Source organism: Sturnira hondurensis, unplaced genomic scaffold (assembly GCF_014824575.4).
Source record: "Sturnira hondurensis isolate 20B ecotype Veracruz unplaced genomic scaffold, ASM1482457v3 Scaffold0004322, whole genome shotgun sequence".
NCBI lineage: Eukaryota > Metazoa > Chordata > Mammalia > Chiroptera > Phyllostomidae > Sturnira > Sturnira hondurensis.
The window spans coordinates 2,316,745-2,335,641 of NW_028076953.1; the positions used below are offsets into that span (position 1 = coordinate 2,316,745).

Sequence of the window (18,897 nt, forward strand, 5' to 3'; positions counted from 1 at the left end):
TCAAGGCTTTCTTTGTTGCCTGTTTGAATTTAGAATTTTTATTACTTTTCAAGTCTATATATTTTCTAATGTCTATTGAGTGCTTCTTTGAATAATGAATTATTTAGAATGTTTCAAAATTTCCAAAATTTTTCTTCTTAAATTATCCACTTCTGATTTTGAAACTACTTGCATTACGGTTGAAGAACTTGATCAGAATGATTAAATTCTGTGATATTTGCTGAGAATTCCATTCCAGGCTAGTAGTGGTCTACTTTTATGAATATTCCATATGTATAAAATTCTCTAATTTGGGGGTGCAGGATTCCAACTATCCTCATTAGTTCAAGCTTAATTGCATTGTTCACATTTTCCATGTCCAACTCTTTTTATCAGCTTAAAGCCATATGTTAAAATCTTCTGCTGTGATGATGAACTTGTCAGTTTCCCTCTGTGTCACTGTCACCTTTCTGCTTCCAGGCTGCAAGCAGGGACAAATACTCAAGGGTATTAACTGTGGCAGAGCATCTTGGCAAACTTTGGAAATAACACCACTCGATGTCCATCACTAGTGGACTGGCTAACCTCGTTGTTGGAAATATTATACAGCCATTAAAAAGCACAGATTTATTCTTTATTTATTAATCAAGAGGGAAGTTCATTTAACTGAAAGAGGCGAGTTTCAGAGTGTATATTTTGTGATCCATTTTAGTAAACAAAAATTTCTCATTGTAAACATATTTTGACAGGTTTGAGTTAGAAATGATGTTGAGTTAACATCATTTCTTCCAGGAAAGTGACAGAAGGGGGTGGGAAAGTGCATAAACAACTTTGATTTTTACCTCCAACCAGAAGAAAAAATGCCATGTTTTCCTCTGGCAATTTAAGGAAAGTCTAGTAAAATAGTAAAGTCTAGTAAAAAGTCTTCAGCACTCACCTAATGAAGCCTCACAGTAGATGTGCCATGTGAAAAAAGCCTGTCACAAATGTTATAGTATGATTTCATTTATTATAGTGACATGTACATGTTGATACGAACATAAGAAAATATGTGTGGACACATACACTAAATCAGTGTTCTAAGTGCAAGGATTATCAGAGCTTTTTCACTGCCACCCGTGTCTGTATTGCTTGCATTTATTTTATACATGCATATGGTGTGCACAGAAAAATCATTGGTTGGGGTGCTGCAGCGACTCGGCTTAAGAGGTAATGGGCCTTGGAGTCTGGGTAAATGCAGTAGGAATAGAAATAATTCAGTGGTTTGGAGAGGAGATGTTCCAAAGGTAGAACAAACTTGGATTTGTTAATTTGGGGGTCGAATCAGATCCCCAGGTTTCTGGCTTGGACATTTGGAAAGGGGAGGTACCATACTGACAGAGAATTCTACAAGAAGTACTGAGGATTTGAAAGGGTTAAGAGTGGATCCAAAGCACTTCTTATTTCTCTCTCCTTGCCTCTAAGAGATCCACAGAAGCCGGGGAATGGAGTCCAAAGCCGATGCCCACCTCTAGGTCTCCCGCCCATTTTCCCGGGAAGAGTGACAGCTCCTGCTGCCCTCCCCCTTCGGTCTGTCCATCCCTTCCCTCTGTTCCAGTGAGCTTATGGTATCCTCTCAGCCCCGCCCCCCACTCCTCATTCACTCCGTTGTATCAGAAGATGCATTTAAAAGAAAGCCACAATGAAAAAGGATTATACCAGCCTGAGGGTAGAATTTAATGATGACCAAACAAGAGGTGTATTAATAATTGATATATATCTTTTTATTATGCGCAAATAAAGTACTTAAAACTGTGGTTATCAAAACTATACATCTAAGCATGTTCACAAAATTGCCAACACATTGAACAGAGAAAAAGACTACATACAATAGGGGTGTTCAAACTGGCCACAGGGATTTTAAGGGTACTCTTTTTACCCTCGTAGATGATAAAAAACAGCAACAAAATCAGGCTCATTCAGGAAAAACCAGAAGAGAGAAGTATTGTATTTGAAAACTGATAATAGTCCTTTTCAGAAAAACATCTGTCAGTTTCATGAACACCCCCCAGCTAAAACAAACAGAAAAAAAAATCACACACACGATTCATCCAACATAATGTGCTCTGTTAACGCAACCAGCAGTACAGTCAGCACTCAGACCATGAGGTAGTTACAGTACAGAAAGACCACGGACGGGCTCACCAGCATGCCCACGACAGAACACACACCGAAACGGGGTTACAATCTTATTACAGGCAAGGAGAAGGCCATCTTTTTGTGGTGGTGGTGGCTGAGAAAATGCTATAGAAACAGCTTAGATAGAAGGAATTTCTGACTTTTAAAATACAGAGTAACAGCTGGTAAACACCACATGGTGAAAAGCTCTAGGATGTCACAGAGACAATCTGCCTCGGAGTTTAGAGCATTTCAACAAGAGCTTCAGCATGAAACCAAACAAAACAAACGGTCTCTGCGAATTAAGGGTGCAAGCTGCAGAAGTAACAAAAACCAGCAGAGAGGAGCAGAGTTTAACTGGAATACAACAGGAGTTTTACAGAAGCTTGCAGAACGTGCTATAAAGTTGAACTTGCATTCTGTATTAAAACTGTGAAGTCTGAAGCAATTGGAAATGCTTTAACAAGAAGCCAAAGAGAAAACACTATTTTTTTTAATGCTCATTTTACAAGAAACATTTCAGAAATACTTAGTGACATTCACTCTCCAATTAACATGGGATCGAGTCTTATCAACATAGATTTCTTGGTCTGAATCACACTTCTGGCAATCAGACCCAAACAAATAAAAGTTGTCTTTTTTCTTCTCTTTCTTTTAAAATCTTTTGGTTTGTATCTATAAATTTGTAAATTAATTTTAAATTACTTATAACATGATTGGTAATTAGCATCTTTCTGAAAAATATACATTTAAATATATTACAAAATGTTTAAATCTGTCTATCTAAGAACTGGATCTTTTAATACCTCTTAATAGCTAGCTTTATTTTTAACAGGATAAAAAGGGTTTTTTTGAAAGCAAAGAACTGATTAAAAGAATTCACAGTAACTGGACTTAAACATTTCATATGGAGTAACTTTTTTTATGTAAAACACTTAAATATATCTTTATACACAAATTTTTGTAGTAAAATATAGCTATAAGTGACTTAAAGACTCTAGTCTTCTTTGAAGACATCTTTAAACCTTTTTATACATAGAGTATGCTAAAACAATACATTCTGCTGAAGGTTAGGCAAAGCGCATTATTTTCGAACACAGGTAGCGTAATCTAGGCCCTCCACTCTGATACCCTTATGTTAAAAAAGGTCAACTAAAGGAACAATATTCTCTAGTCTCAGATCTTCCTCCATATGTGGAAATATGCAAAATTATCAACAGAGACAACCTGGAAATCTTAGCCTTCAACTCATCTATTTTGGCTGAAATTATCCTGATTGACTGTCTACACCTATCAAATCAATCAGAATATTACTCTACCATTGGGCAACCTGCTTGTTTGCCTTGTAGACACTGCCCTTAGGCCTTGACTGTCAGCATGTCCTACCGAAGGTGCATTCGCATTGCACCAGGCACAACTTCCTTACCTTATGGGCAGTGAGATTTGCTTATGAATATTTGGGGGGTAGAATCTAGCTTGTTTTATTTGTAAAAACTTGAGTCATTTGGGGAGAATCTAGAGAAAGAATAATATTTATTCACAATAAAGCTATCCTCAGTAGTAAATGACTTCGCATGGAGATTTTCCTCTGGCATTCTTTTTTAACATAGAGGTATCAGTTGAGCTTATTTTAGCTGCGAAGTGGCATGATATTATTCCATCTTAAATCCTTTTTGAGTTTGGGATGTATGCAGGCAACAGAACTACAGCAATCCAAACAAGGGCCCTTGTTTGGATTTTTTTCCCTATCACAGCAATTTTCTGGCAGAATTGGTGAACCTGTTCATGTAACCAGCTGGAACCCAACAGGATCTGCCATGCATTTGCATCTTATAAAAGTTTGGTTTTTATAAAACAGCCTCAAAAAGGTTGACATGTTTTGAGTGGAAACACTAATTCTCCCAAACATATTTAAGAATAGTTTCAATTCTAAAGGCATAGGACATTTTCTAAAAAGGAATAATTTTTTTCTTCTTCTTCAACTGAGAAAACCAGTGTGCCAGATGACATATTACACACTGGCATATATATCACTGAGCAAATTCCTCCTTAATTGGACAACTAAATTGTGCCCTGATTTATACATTAATTTATCAGAAAACAATGTAATAAATGGGCACACATCTGCAGCCCCAGATTTTCGCCATTTTCAATTTCTCCATGCCTATACAGAAATAAGAAATTTGCATTAAGACATTTCTGCCGTCGGTGCGCCGGTGCAGGGAGAGGGGGAATGGTCACTGTGCCCAGCACTGGTTTTGGCCCAGGGCACAGGAGGGAATGTTGCTGTGATGTGTGTCAGGGTACCATCCCTGAGGGCAGCACCTGGGGGGTGTGGCAGCAAGGTGAGAAGTGTGCGTCCAGAGGTGCAAACGAGACGAGGAGGAATGCACTTAGAAAGTCTTGAAGCATTTCTTTTGTTTTGCCTCTTGGTTCAGTTATAGAAGAATCTTTGGCCACATTTCACTTGTTCTACTTACTATCCGGCTATCCTCCTTTTACCAACTCTTTGAGTCCGGGGAAAACTCAGGGGCCCAAATTATAGATGTTCTTACCTGGACAAAGCAGCATTTAAAAAACTGGCATGTGTTTCACATTGAAAACCCCCAAACCTGTGAGGGGCTGGTGGAGAAGGCCTTAGCTCTCTCACATGGAAGTCCAGGGGTCACATTTAGATTAGCCCTGGGTGGGGGGTGAATATAACAGGTGATGTTTACATTGCAATTCACTCTCTCTTTACAAAGGAACCACCATCAAGCCCTTCTGGAGTCTGGACACACGCGCTGTCAGGCCCTGCCCTTGGCAGTGGCCGCTGGGCTAGGCTGTGCTGCTGCTGGAGCAGGGAGTACTCTGTGTGCTGCCGATGCTGTGAGCCGCACTGCTGTTCTCTGAGGCCGGTGGAGAGGTGGGGACCTGCTGCCTTCCTGCAGTCTCCCCTGCAGATGATAGAGAAAAGAGGCAAAGAAAGACATGTTATACGTGTGCGTTTCCAAAAAGCTATATGGCCCTTTGCCATTTTATCAAGAACTGATAAAATGGCAAAGTACTCATTCATTTTATTGAGAACTGCTGTTCTCAATCACAGGCAGAAGAGACTAGACCAGAGGCCTTACACCACAAAGTTGTTCCATTTGTTGGTGTTTTGCGGTTTTTAAACTCTCTTGCATAGGAAAACAAGAACTATTTTCTAGCTGACCGACACGTAGTTACAGTGATTGACATCCCTGACAGTTGAGGGATGAATACCCAGGATTTCAGTGCCTACGGCCTTGGAAGAAACTGACACCACCTGTACTGTGTGATCTGAGTGACCAGCACCTGTATTCCAGAAGCACTGTCCATCTCTCATTGCAGGGTTTGGCGGGTGAGACCTTTAAACTGAGATAAGAAACCGATGGCAGCTTGGGGACCTTTTTCTTAATGCACTGTTCAAAATGGGGGTGGTGAAGCCTAGCTTTCTCACTAGCAAAGCAGAGAGAGTCATATGCCACAAGCACACAACCTAAGAATAAGAAGCAGGGGAGTCAGCTCTCAGGAAAAACCTTTGGGGGAAGGAGTTTAGCTATTCAGACATGGGACTGTGGTTGCCAGGGAACACTGCCCTCCAACCTGAGGCTCAGTGTGGGGTGCTCTGCAAGTACCTTCTAACACAGTAAACATCCCACTTTTCAGTACATACCCCACTGCATTTGAGCTAAACCCATCCTTGTGCCAAATGTGCAGCTCTTTGGAGAGGAAGGAACCCTGGTCACACACATGGTTTGCATTTAGCACCGCAAAAGCCTCTAGAGTTAAGTTATTCCTCCAGTGAAACTGGCCTCAGGGCAGCCCTCAAAAATGGCTCTAGGAGGAGAAAAGTGATCAAGGCTCTCCAATGACAAACAATGCATTTTTTCTGAAAACCAAGAGTACAAACTTCATAAAGCACTGGCTAGCAGCCTCCACTCAGCCCCCTCCAATGTGGGAGGCCCCAGAGGGCCAGGTCTGTTTATGAATGAGCCTCCTCTTTCCTGTCCCACTGAAAATACACGGCTATCAGTTGAAAACACATGAGCAAAGGCCTTGCCCTCCAAGTACAGGAACTTAGCTTGGTACTTCCATTGCCTCCCAGGGGCCCCTCAAAAGTCTCTGCCAAACAACAAAGCAGTTCTTCTGCAAAAGGTACAACTGGCTCGTGGTGGCCCTGGGTCTGGTTATGGCTTCCCCATCACCCATGTTGGGACCCACACAGTGACAACACACGTGTGCATCGACCTCAGGGTGTTGATATGCTTGTTATACATCTAGCCCTTGCTGTATTTCCTCTGATTATGTTTTCTTCTGGGATTGCAGGGATGGAGAGGAGACAAGAGGTCAATCTTCCATAGAAGCAGAGAAACTGTCTTTTCACTCTCCTTTTCTTAGCAGTCTACATTTGGACCCTCCTGGCACTGCCCTCTACCTGTCCTGCGGGGGCACATAATTAAAGGTGGGGAGGTTTGCCTCAATGACAGCAACTTTCTGCCAGAAACTCACATCCTCCACAGTGAGAATTTTATCTCTAGAAAAAAATCAAATCTCTTAGCTATTCTGATGTCCATCCCCCCCAAAAACCAACCAATCAAACAAACAAAAAACCCCCAAACCTCCAGAGACCCAAACAATTCATGATACACTTTAAAACTGCAGCGCCCTCCCAATCCACATGTTCATCGTCCACACCCAGCTGCCTCGGCATGTTATTAATTAGAGGACCACATGATGTGGCTGTGTGTGAAGGATGTTTTAAATATATTTTTTTGCCATTCAAATAAAGGATATACTGTATCAGAAAAGCAGGAGGTAAGTCAACACTCCAACCACACTTCTTGGCTCACCTGGGCTTCGTTTGTTCAGCCCGAGAGCAGGTCAAGCGAGGTGGCCTTGGCTCGTCTGTGGCCAGGGAATAAGTTTGTCTTGTCCAGAGTCTGACATGTGCTTGATTATTCACATTCAGGAAAAGTGCCAGTACTACTCCCTGCCCAGGAAGTCTGAATATTTGCTTTCTGATGTCTATTTGCCAAATATAATTTGTTGCCATGTCAGTTTATTTTAATCAGTGCCCATTACAAAGGTCTTTCAACTTCCTAAGTTTTGGAAACTCTTGTGCTGCTGATGCAAAACTGTCCCAAGTGAAACCCCACACAAAACAAAACAAGAAAGTCCCTCATACTCTAGATTGCAGGATACATTTTATTAAGGTGGGTAAGTCAACTTAACCTCATAATCCATTGACATGAGCCAACAATGTGCCAAGGAAAATCTTTGTCAGTGAATCTGCTTGGAAATGTTGAAAATACCTTCTTTAGACTATCCCTTCTAGCTCTATGGCTATTTTCACATGTAAGACATGCCATTTCTCATAACCAAGTTGTTAAAAACTTGTACCTTTTGAGAAATAAGGGTTTTTTGTCACATGGAAGTGGTACTAGAGAAAAAGTCGCTATAAGAAAAGAAGTTTAGTGTGCAGATGCTTCTGCAGACAGACCAACCAACCAACCACCCCACCCCACCCCAACCTGGGTTTTCTGAGACAGACTGGAGAAGACCGGCAGGGAAGGCTGCGGGGCTAAGCTGAGGGGCCCACTTCGTGAATATTAAGGAGTTTAAGGAAAGCTTCTTGCTCATAAAACCAAACATGGCCATCTGAAACGTGTTCAGTCTTCATGTTTTGCTCCTAAAATCTCAAACCACCCTGAGGAAGAGATTTGGGGAAGAGGGAGAGTGAGTGCAGAAAAGAGGCATCTGGTGCACAGGATACTCAGAAAGGAGGGTGTGTTAAGAACAAGTTTAATTCCGCTTAACTTTGTGGCCAAGCCTGATATTGCCAGAGATGTTTTTAGAAACAAGAGGAAATAAATACACACACACACACACATATATATATATATACATATACATATACATATATATGGTAATCTGTCTTATTTCTGTAGCTTGGCATGGAGTTGCCCAGGGCTGATTTCCTGCCACTTTGGTGGCATCTACTTCACAACTGGGTCCTTATCTCTAAGTCTCCAGCAAGGCAGGTCCTGGGAAAACTTCATTTAAGAAAGATGTGAAGGACCTGGAGAGGCACTATTGGGAAACCACAGACAGAAGAATTTTAAGGGAAGGTGAGAGGAATCTCGATTATTTAGCCCAAAGGAGACTGTTTGCAAATGCTGCCCACAGAGGATAATTACAGAGAGGAACAGGCAGCTGTTCCTTATCTCCCTTGAGGGTGGAATATGAGGAAATGAGTTTAAATACCAGTGACAGGGATTTAGGTCACATTGAAAAGAACTTGCTGATTCTGAGGATTGGTTAGTTATAGGGGGAATGTATGGAATTTCTTCCTTGAGAGATATTTATGTACTGGATTGAAAACCGCATGCCTGGGGCTGATTTAGGTTTAACATTACTTGATGCTGCGAAAAAGATGGGTATTTTCTTCTAGGCCAATGTGTTGGTTGCAATTTTGTACCAGTTAATCTCTTAATCTCTTGATATCTTAACTGTAACTATTTTACAAATTCCGTCCTGTAAGAAGAGTGAACAAGACTACCTTTGGGTTAGAGTTTTCAATCACTACTTATCATTTTCAAAAATTGTCTCACCCCACTCTCCAAGCTATAAGAGCTTCCTTTTGCAGCCAAAACTCTGCAGGAGGGAGGGATTAGATGTTGCTATAAGTTATGAGGAAAAGGAAAAATGTTCCAAGACAGGAATTAAAATCTTTCCACATGTCCTGCCTACCACTTTCTATATTTCTGCAGTACAGCCAACCTATTTGTATCCGCACCTGCGTTTTCTGTGGTTATCTTATTGTGTTATCTTACTCCAATTTAACCTGAGCTCTTAGGTGAAGGGTGTGTCTTGCCTTCTTTATAGTCACACCAAAGTGGGCCCTGTTCCAGCTGCATCTTCCTGATCCCTGGGACTTAGTCTCCTGCCTTTTACTTTGTCACATGTTAGCCTATCTTCTTGCTGTTTCTCTCTTCACCTGAGCTAGCGGTGGGAGCTTGGAGAAACTTTAGCCCTTTAAAAACATCTGAAGTCTCCAGAGACGCTCCTAATTAAAAGCTCTTACCCTGACTCAGGTAGGCCTGGGTATGTGCCTTAAGAACACACGGTCTGTCCCACTGAGAATTGCTTAATAGAAGCCTGAGGGATTGGGATAGGCACACCTAATTCCAGACCTCAGCGTTTTATTTTGATCTGTGAAACACAGTGTTCCTTCCACTCGTAGATTTTTCTTTCTGCCTACACATCTAAACAAACTTAAATGCCTTATGTTCTTGCAGAACTTTGGATTTCAGAAACCTTTCCACATGCATTTCCTCTTTAAGCACTTTCACCTCCAATAACCCCGTGAAGTAGGCATAATCTCCATGTTGGCTAAAGGGAAATATAATTATATACCTGGGCCCGGTAATCATACTACCAGTTGAGCACAGTAGAGCTTCAAGTCCAGTTTCTGATGACAGCCCACACCTATAGGCTGTACACACACAGAGAGGGCACCCTTCCTCCCCAGCCCCTCCTAAGCCTCCCCCTCCCCCTCTCCTTCTCTTTCCCCTCCTTTCATTACTGTCAAACTTTGACTGTATCTTGTTCAGGGGACAAGGAGGCAAGTGAAGTAAAGATAAATTATAACAACAACTAACCCATCCCTCCTACAGCCTTTTCCCTACAACAGAGAGGTCTTTTAGCTTGTAGAATGGGGAGGGATAATTTTTAAATCAATAAAAAGTGATTGAAAACTTCTTTAAACTAAAGGACTGAGCTTGTGAAATAATTACAATTAGGGTATCAAGAAATCGAGACATTATATGGTAGAAAATTGTCACCAACTCATGGGCCTGGAGGAAAATCTCACCCAAATGGCAATTTACAGGGTTTTTTTAAAGATTTTATTTATTTATCTTTAGAGGGGAAAGGAAGGAGAGAGGGAGAGAAATATCAGTGTATGGTTGCCTCTCATGCATCCTCTGCTGGGAACTGGCCTGCAACCCAGGCATGCGCCCTGACTGGGAATCAAGGCCCATGCTCAATCCACTGAGCTACACCAGCCAGGGCAATTTATAGGTTTTTTTAAATAGCAAGCTGAAGTGGCAACAATAACAATAAAAGACAGGAAGCAGTTGAAGAAATGACTGAGTAGTAACTGACTTAGTAGATTCAAAAGATGAGAACCTAAGCCAACAGAAGAAAAGGCTAAGAAACAACCAGGTTATAACAGAACCCTGAAAATCAGGAAAGAAGCAGCAAGATTTCTCCAAATGCCCTCCTTTACTCCAGAGGGCTAGGGCCCTGCCCTTCCTCACCGGGGACGAAGGCAGGAAGTTTACTCTCTGCAGAGGATGAAACCCAGAGTTCAGGGAATGACCAACACCAGACACAGTTGAGGGCAGAGAACCACAATGAAAAAGGGTTAAAGAACATCTATATATTGAATGCTGTGACCCCCAGAATGCTAACAGCCAGACCTATTCCCTCCAGGAAGGAAACGGAAACAGTTGTTTTATAGACAACCTGATGAGCTCAAGAGAAAAGATCTACCAAAGATGTGATATCAGGAGTTCTTCCATAAAAGGCCGAGCCAGATTACTCTAACAAGGTCACAATCAGTATGTCCCACCCACAAGCTCAGAACTTCCTCATTCTTAAATAATGCTGTTAATATTCTCAGAGAGATATGATATTGTACCCAAGAATAGAATATATATATATATATATATATATATAAAATATATATTATTTATTTATTTTTAGAAAGAAGGGAAGGGAGGGAGAAAGAGAGAAACAATGTGTGGTTGCCTCTTGCTCGCCCCCTACTGGGAACATGGCCCACAACCCAGGCATGTGCCCTGACTAGGAATTGAACCAACAACCCTTTGCCTCATAGTCTGGCACTCAATCCACTGAGCTACACCAGCCAGGGCTAGAATATATATTTTTTAATTCACAGGAAACATTTCTTAGAATTTAAAAATTTGAAGGCAGTATTAAAAACTCAACAGGAAAATGAAAAACAAAATTTAGAACATAAAGGAAAATTATAAAAAACAGAAAAGGAAAATTAGAGGATAACTCAAGAGGTTCAACTTTCAAATAAAATGATTTCTAGAATAAGAGAAGAAAGAAAACAGGGGTAAGGAAAAATCAATAACTTTAAAAAATCAATGCTGAAGGACATGTTTCTAGACTGAAAGGGCTGTACAAATGCCCAGCATTATGTATAAAAATGCACCTGAATGAAGAACTATCATTGTAAATTTTCCTCCAGAAAGGATCAACAGCTCAGGAATCTGAATGGCTTTGAATGTGCCAAAAGCAATCTTCAAAGCTAAAAGCCAATGAGGGGTGCCTTCAAAATTCTGAATGAAAATAATTTACAATCTAGAATTCTATACTTTGCTAACCCCCCGAGTGTTTGTATAAAATAAGGATGTTTTCAGACATAGTGTGTGAAAAACATTTCCCTCTTATGTACCCAATGCTTAAATATCTCCCAAGAAAAAAATTCCATACACTCCACCTATCACTACCCAAGGAGGGAGACGTGGGGTGGGGGACACAGGCCCCCTGCAACTCAAAGTGCAGGGGCTCCTCAGGAGGTGGTGAAAGAACATGGGAGGTCAGCAGTGTCCAAACGCAGGGGCGACCAGCTCAGACCGCAGCCAGTCCGAAGGCTCTAGGAAAGACTGACCAGAGAAAACGAGTCAGTAGCATCCCTGCTACCCAAATGTGTCAAGAGGAGACTGAAACAACTGGCAGACAGTCAACGGATGAGGCAGTGATAAGTAAATAAAAAGTTAAGATAATGTAGGGGTGGAGGGAGAGACAATGATTGAGTCTATGGAGACTTAAAAGCCACACAGGAAAAACAGTATTATATCACATGGCTGGACTGTGATTAGAATTTAGGTAGTCATAATAATGTAAACAGTAAGTACTGGTAAGACCCAAATTTCAGAATAATTCGATTAGGAGGACAGTGGCCGGAAGGGCACAAGAAGGGCTTGCATGTATAATTGGGGTACAGGGGTGAGCAAGACCTATGATCTCATCTTCCATAGTAAGGGGTCCACAGAAAAGGCCTAAAGCTGGTAAGTCAAGAAGTAGCTATAGACTCATGTTATTTAGAGATATGGGTTAATGTCCAAAAGAATCAGCTAAGAGTAAAAAGGATGCTCTGCCGAGCGAGAAAGGGAGTGAGAGGGGCGACAGGGGACTCATGTTTTTCATAACAAGTCCTGTAGAAGTATTTCAACCTTTCAACTGTGCAGGTGTACTACCGCGATAAAGCTAAGAGTCTTACTACAATATAATGCTTTTTACTTCCTCTTAAAAAATAACATATGACAAAAATTGCATATGACTTTGGGGGCCTCCGTGGATTAGATGTTAGGGACGCGTGACCTAGCTAGGCCCTCCAGAGCACGCAGATTCGATGATCCCACGCCCACCCCGACTGCCTCTCCTCTCAACACCATCTTAGTGGAGAATGTAAGTTTTAGGAATGGAATTTTCCAAACAATTAATACAGCCTTAAGGAACACTCCTTATTGTGCCCAAAGCTGTCACATAATAAGGTGGGGGCCCAGTTTTTTTTAGACTAACACACATCCCAGGTACACAATTATCCATAGACATCCACAATTTGAACAAATGACTTGGTTTTGTACTCGGTGCTGCCGACGGACTGGAAAGCATAACCAAAGGGCAGACATCCAAACGAAGGGCTGTTTCTGACCAAGAGACAGATACTGTCCGAACCCCCGATGCACTATGAAAGATCTGAGTTCCACAGCTGAGATCGTTGCGGAACTTGAATGCACTGAGTGTCATACACACACCTCTCCCCATTGGCCCTGCATTATCATCTTCTCTTTTTATCTACACTAACTGCCAGCCCACCCAGGTATGAAACTGGGGGGTGGTTCTGGACAGGAAACCACCATTGGGTCCTGAAGTGAGCCCTTTTCATGCTTGTATGACACACGCATTCCTCATGAGCAATGTTTCAAATGAACCAGATGTTACAGTTTTTAATAAAAAGTCATTTTGAAGCTGCATCATATATGACGCTAACAGTTTTAGAACCCAATTGACAGTGTCTATAAACCTTTTAGCTTCCAAATCAGCATAATTTATTTTGCTGGAAACCATCACAGGAAAGATTTTTGATTGAGGTTTTCTTTAATTTACTTATAAACCTATTTCTACAGTAACAAAACCTTAAAACTCTTCTTGAAGTCTCTGGCTTGGGGAAGAAGAGAACAGTAAATACAAATCTCAGAAGGCTTGGTTTTTTATCAGGTTTATGAGCTTGACTGTGGACAAGAGACTGGGATTATCAGAGGGAGTTCGGTGGGGTGTTTCCAACAGTGGGTGTCATTTGGTTGCCCCGTTCTGCCTGGACCTGGCTTCCTGGCCCTCCCTACCTGGCCTGAGACTAGCTTTCAGGGTTTGTGGCTGTAGCTCCATGGTGCTCCATGACCAAAGCCAGTCATGGCTCAGCAGGCAGATGATGAGTGTCTTTGGGTGACTAGCCCACAGAAAATCCTCAGGGCTACAGAGCCTTCTTGGAGTACTTTCAAGTTCATTCCCAAAATACGGCATAAGCTGCCGACAGCCCTTGAACTCCACAGCCATGCAGGAGGTTAGACAAACCTGCAAAGAACGGTTAGTTTGAGATCCGAACATGTCAGTATCTCAAACCATGACAAAATTATTTACTCCAAAATGCTACTCTGCTAAAAAATGTCCCTTCTGGTGCTTGTATAAACTGTCCACGAGGAAGAGCATTCATAACTGACTCACAGGTGTTTGTATATCCTCAAATTATTACACTTAAGAGTCTTACTTTCTCTGTCTCACATGAAACATACTTGACTCAAAGATTGCTGATTAAGAACTAATAGTGAGGAATGAAAGCTCCACTATTAAATTCTCTTAAACTTTTGCTTTGGATTGTGTGACTTTCCCATGCTATGCACTGAAGGGTTCATTCCCTCCGGCCATAACCTAAAATAGCTGGATCCGAGGATGATGTATTTGAAGTGAAGATTCTGATGAGGATTAAGTTATGACTTGTCAAAATGCCCTTCAGTACCTCTCCTCTCTTTAAAGCAGTCATCTTTCAGCTCTGCTGGCTGGACGACCCATGGTATGGCCAAACATCATGGCATTAGCTGGTTCAATGGAAAATTAATGAAACTCTACACAAAAAGGCTGGGCCTGCCACCAGCCTCTGACTGATCAATCCAGCACAGGTTACCTAGATTCAAAATACAGTGAGTCCTCACTTAACATCACTTATAGGTCCCAAGACTTACAGCGAAACAACATATAAAACCAGTTTTACCACAGGCTAGTGGATATAAAGAAGAGTCAAGCTCCTAGGCATTCTTAGGGCATCTCATCAACGTTATAAAGAAACAAGCTGAATGAAACAACACTTTTTGAGGACCTGCTGTATAAACTACAATATTTAAAAATAAACACCACCACCCAGCTGGCTAGATATGCCTCAAAGGGTATGCCTTTCCCTCCCCACTTTGCAAAGTACCTAAGAAAGAAGCCACAGAAGGGCAGCGCATCGGTCCCTTCCCCATTACACTACAGACTCCCCTTGCTGGGTGGGCATTCTATTGCCAGTTTTCTGTTCGGGCCAGAATGGTCCAACCTCGGGACTGGAGGAAGAGCACATTAGAATTTGGGGGGGTGAAGGAACATAAGTTGAAAACAAAGCACTTTATTTCACCATTTTTATTTGTTTACAATTCATGAAAATATACTTTGAAAATTTAAATAACTTTACAGAAAGACATGAGAATTTTATGTTTCACAAAGAGGACATGATATGAATTTTTTAAACGTTGAGAAATTTGGGGTTAAACCATTGATTAGGGACCCTGATGGACATTGCACAGCACCTTGGCAGATGTCATACTGAAATCTTGGCTTCCCTTTTCACTTCCTTCCCATTTGTATTTCTATTCTGAAGTCTTTAGCATTGGAGGAATAGCTTATATTTCCAATTTATCTACATTACTTTCCTTTAATTAAACCCAACCACAAAATAGCTTTATTAGAAGCTGAACATCACCAACATCTCAACTGCAATTAACATAACAAGTTTAAACATCCCTTTCCTACAACTGATTGAAGCAAATTATAGTTTTGCAAAACCCAACGTATGCCAAATAGCTGAACGTGCAAACAGCAGGAATGACCCTTCTCCCCCATTCAGTATCTCACCCACTCATCCATGCAGCGGGACACCGAGTATCTGCTGTGTGGCGGGCACATAGGATGCATGCTGAGTGCTACACAACAGTCACACTCACCTGTGTGAGAGTAGATGTACCACAAGGCCCCCGTTAGGAGTGCTCCAATCACAAATGCTGCGAACGCGATGCCCATCACGGTTATGGTGTCCAGACCATGGAAAATTGCTATAGGGAAGGAAAACCAATACACACTTTTAAGTTGGTCTGCATCACACATTGCAATTATGTACTTGTTTCACTGTCAGAAAGGCTGAGCATCAACTAATCAAATCTGAGGATAAAATGAAGATTCCACCAAAATATGCTGCATTTATGACAGGCAAATTTTTTCTCAAGAGAAAAATCAACTTATCAGGTTTCCAAGATATGCTCCTTTTGCAAATATTTTGAGCAACAAACTATCAAAAATCTGACTCATTCTTTCTTATTCGTTGAACACTCCCAACAATAAGACACTGCACAGACACTTTACAAACATGGTTTCATGTGCATTTAAAAGTAGGAAATATAACAGGAAGGAAGGGGTGAGAAGGGAAAAACAAAATAAGGATAAGTTATTCCTGTAGATTATAACATTTCAGTGGTCCCATATTAAACTGTCAATCTTAACAACTACATGTTGTGGCACTTAAATAATCTACTTTTTAACACTTTTCGGACTGTGATCTTTCTATGAGGGGAATAGAAATACTTCTCGGTGGGGACTGATGTCAATTTTAAGGTCAGCAAAACATTTGTCTGGTTGAAAAGATTTTCATATTTGAAATGAATTCCAGACCACAGAAATAGAACGTTTCCTTTCATTTACGAGAATTATATTCTTTGAATCACTTATAAAGTTAAAATCAGTTTCTATGGGAGAGGAGTTTTCAGTAGAATAAAGATTTTGAAGGTCTCTGTGTTTATAATGTAACTTTAAGCTATAGGCTCTCCCCATTATTTCTATCTTGTCTCTCTGTTCCTCTCCAGTCAGATGCAACTCCAACTGACCTCTGTGTAAATTAAATCTCTCTGCCTTCCAACTCCCTTTGGTGTAAAAGATCCAGGTGTAGACAAATGTGACCCTGGAGCAGCCCCAGCACTTGAAAGGGTGCAGGAAAAGTATGTCACCATGAAGATTCTGGAAGGATCCAAATCCCCAAGTTCTGGTCCCTACTTTTCTAGCCAATACCCTTTGGTGTTCATTTAACTTCTGAAAAATGGGGATAGCACTACTTCACCTGCTGAAGGCAGGGGGTGAACAAAAGGAGTTTGTGAAAGGGCTGAGGACCACCTCCCCCCGCCCCGCTTAGAAGGCGTAAGAAAAGAGAAGAACTCTCTGGAGGTCAAGGTGAACCAAGCCATCTACCTAATTTAACTTACTCTAGTCCACAGGACAGATGTTAAAAGATGACTTGCCTTTTCATACTCACAGATCCCAAAGTAGCACATGATTAAAAGTTTTTAGTAAAAACATTCTAAAATTCTAAAGATGGAGATGTCATTTATGAAAAGTAGACTAGCTGAGTGTGAGAGAACGTGTCCACACATGTCTCCTTCCGGGTTCGTGATACTGTTCCATGATGGTGTGAAAGCAGGACACTTATTTAATAGGATGGTTTGTTCGGTCTTTGCATAGAGGAATTCTCCAGGCTGACTGTTGTGTGTATGTGATGGGGTCAGCCATGGAGACTAATCTGGAGAGTTTGGGGGAAGGAAAAAAAGCACCGATGTTCCTCATACGCTGCATCACCTAGAAGGTGCACAGCCAGAAAGCCCAGGTTCTGGGCTTTACATTAACTACGACCAGGGGCAAGCTACTTAAATGTTTCTGCATCAGAGTTTTCTTCTATATAATGTGATGAAATTGGCCCAGATAATTTCCAATGCATCATTTTGAGGTTGTTGGTATCTCTCTCTCTCTTCTTACAAGCTGTCTCTCCCAATGCACTTCGGACTAGAGATTGTCTTGAAGGCACAAAGAGTTCTATTCACTGTATTCTCTGAGCAGGTAAATCCTGCTGATGGCAGGCAAAGGAAACCACTCCCACAGCTGTACGTTAATGCTTTCAGATCACAACTGATACAAATAAATAATAAACTTCTCTCTCTAAAATGAAGAAAGTGACTACCTTTCCATTAAGGTCATACACACCAGTGGGTCAACAAGTTCATGTTTAAAAGTGGCAAAGGTACAGCTGGAAAAAAGGAGAATGAAGGACAGAGGAAAGGAAAAAGAAAGTATGAGAAAAAAGGAGGGGAGGGAGAGTAAGACCATAAGTCTCCTTATCAAAACGCAAAGTTTGGCAAATGCTCCACAACCAACTCATTCTTCTAAAAGCCCAGGAGGCTTTATTTCGAAATAGTTGCATAAAGACTTACGTGGAGAAATTGGATTCGGTTCCTTAATGCTTGGACCTGTTCCTGAAACAAAAACATAAATTACAATGCATTACACAGAGAAATCGAGTTTTAAGTGAAAGGTCATTGAAATCTCGGCAGTGACTGTCATTTTGTTAATACTTCGTGAAAGCCTGGTCAATTGTCCTCTTTATATACCAGAACTATAACGGGAACGACTCCGAAATTTTAGGCATTGTACTCTGATTATCAGTCACACAGGCTCTCCACTTTGAAAAAAACTTGAAGGCAAACACCTGAACTTAAGGAATTCGAACCTGATAATTTGTGTCTGTGTACACCTTTAAAGTTACTTAGAAAAGGATTCAATGCCTTTAAATATCACGTTTCTGCAGTGTATTTGTATTATTATTCCTCATTTAATGAACACAAGTTCCATAAAAGTATCTTGTTTACCCCTAATGCTGCTGTCCTGTAGTCAAGCTCCTCTTCCTCACACATCTACATTATTACAGAGCTTCCCTAACTGCTCTCCTTGTCTCCACCAGGGCCCCCACTCCAATATTTCCTACGCCATCTGTGCCCCCTCCCAGAGTGAATTTCCCAGAGTCCAGAGCTGGCCATGTTATTGCCCTGATTAAGCTGTGCAATGGCTCCCCTCACTTACAGGAAAAATATTCAAACTCTTTAGCACAGCACACAAAGTTCTGACTCCCTCCTCTCCTCACCTCTCTCCAGCCTCCTCTCCTAATGGCGCCCTTCACCTATGCTGAAATCCTCAGAGTTAATTAAGCTCCCCAAATTCTCCTTGCTGCTCGATGTTATCATTGTGCGCCACCCCTGAAACGCCCTCCTTCCCAGACATGCTTTGCTGGCGTTTTCACTGGGAGTTCTTCTCTGACTCTCCCACTGCCCCATGTCCACCCCGGCAGGGCTGGTCCTTCCCACTCTGGCTCACTCTGACCCTCTTCTGTTACACATGTGCCACATCACCACGTCATTCTCTGGTCCCCCTGCGCCTGAGAGCAGAGTCTGGCTTTTACTCAGCCTGGCCCAGAACAGGCCTGCCAGAAATGTTTGGTGATGGATGATTAGAATGTTGATGGACTTCATGAAAGTG

At 41.5% G+C, this 18,897-nt stretch overlaps 1 protein-coding gene across 2 annotated transcripts in view; it reads right to left on the reverse strand.

Moving 5' to 3' along the window:
• Nucleotides 1–1,718: 1,718 nt before the first annotated feature.
• TGFBR3 (transforming growth factor beta receptor 3) overlaps nucleotides 1,719–18,897 on the reverse strand; it is a 195,278-nt gene continuing 178,099 nt past the window's right edge. For both annotated transcript variants that reach the window (XM_037045478.1, XM_037045477.1), the window contains exons 15-17: nucleotides 17,799–17,834; nucleotides 15,495–15,602; nucleotides 1,719–5,072 (exon numbers count right to left, since the gene is read on the reverse strand). In XM_037045478.1, coding sequence (XP_036901373.1) covers nucleotides 4,954–5,072; nucleotides 15,495–15,602; nucleotides 17,799–17,834 — 263 coding nt within the window. In that variant the 3' untranslated portion in view covers nucleotides 1,719–4,953. The remainder of the gene's footprint in view (nucleotides 5,073–15,494; nucleotides 15,603–17,798; nucleotides 17,835–18,897) is intronic.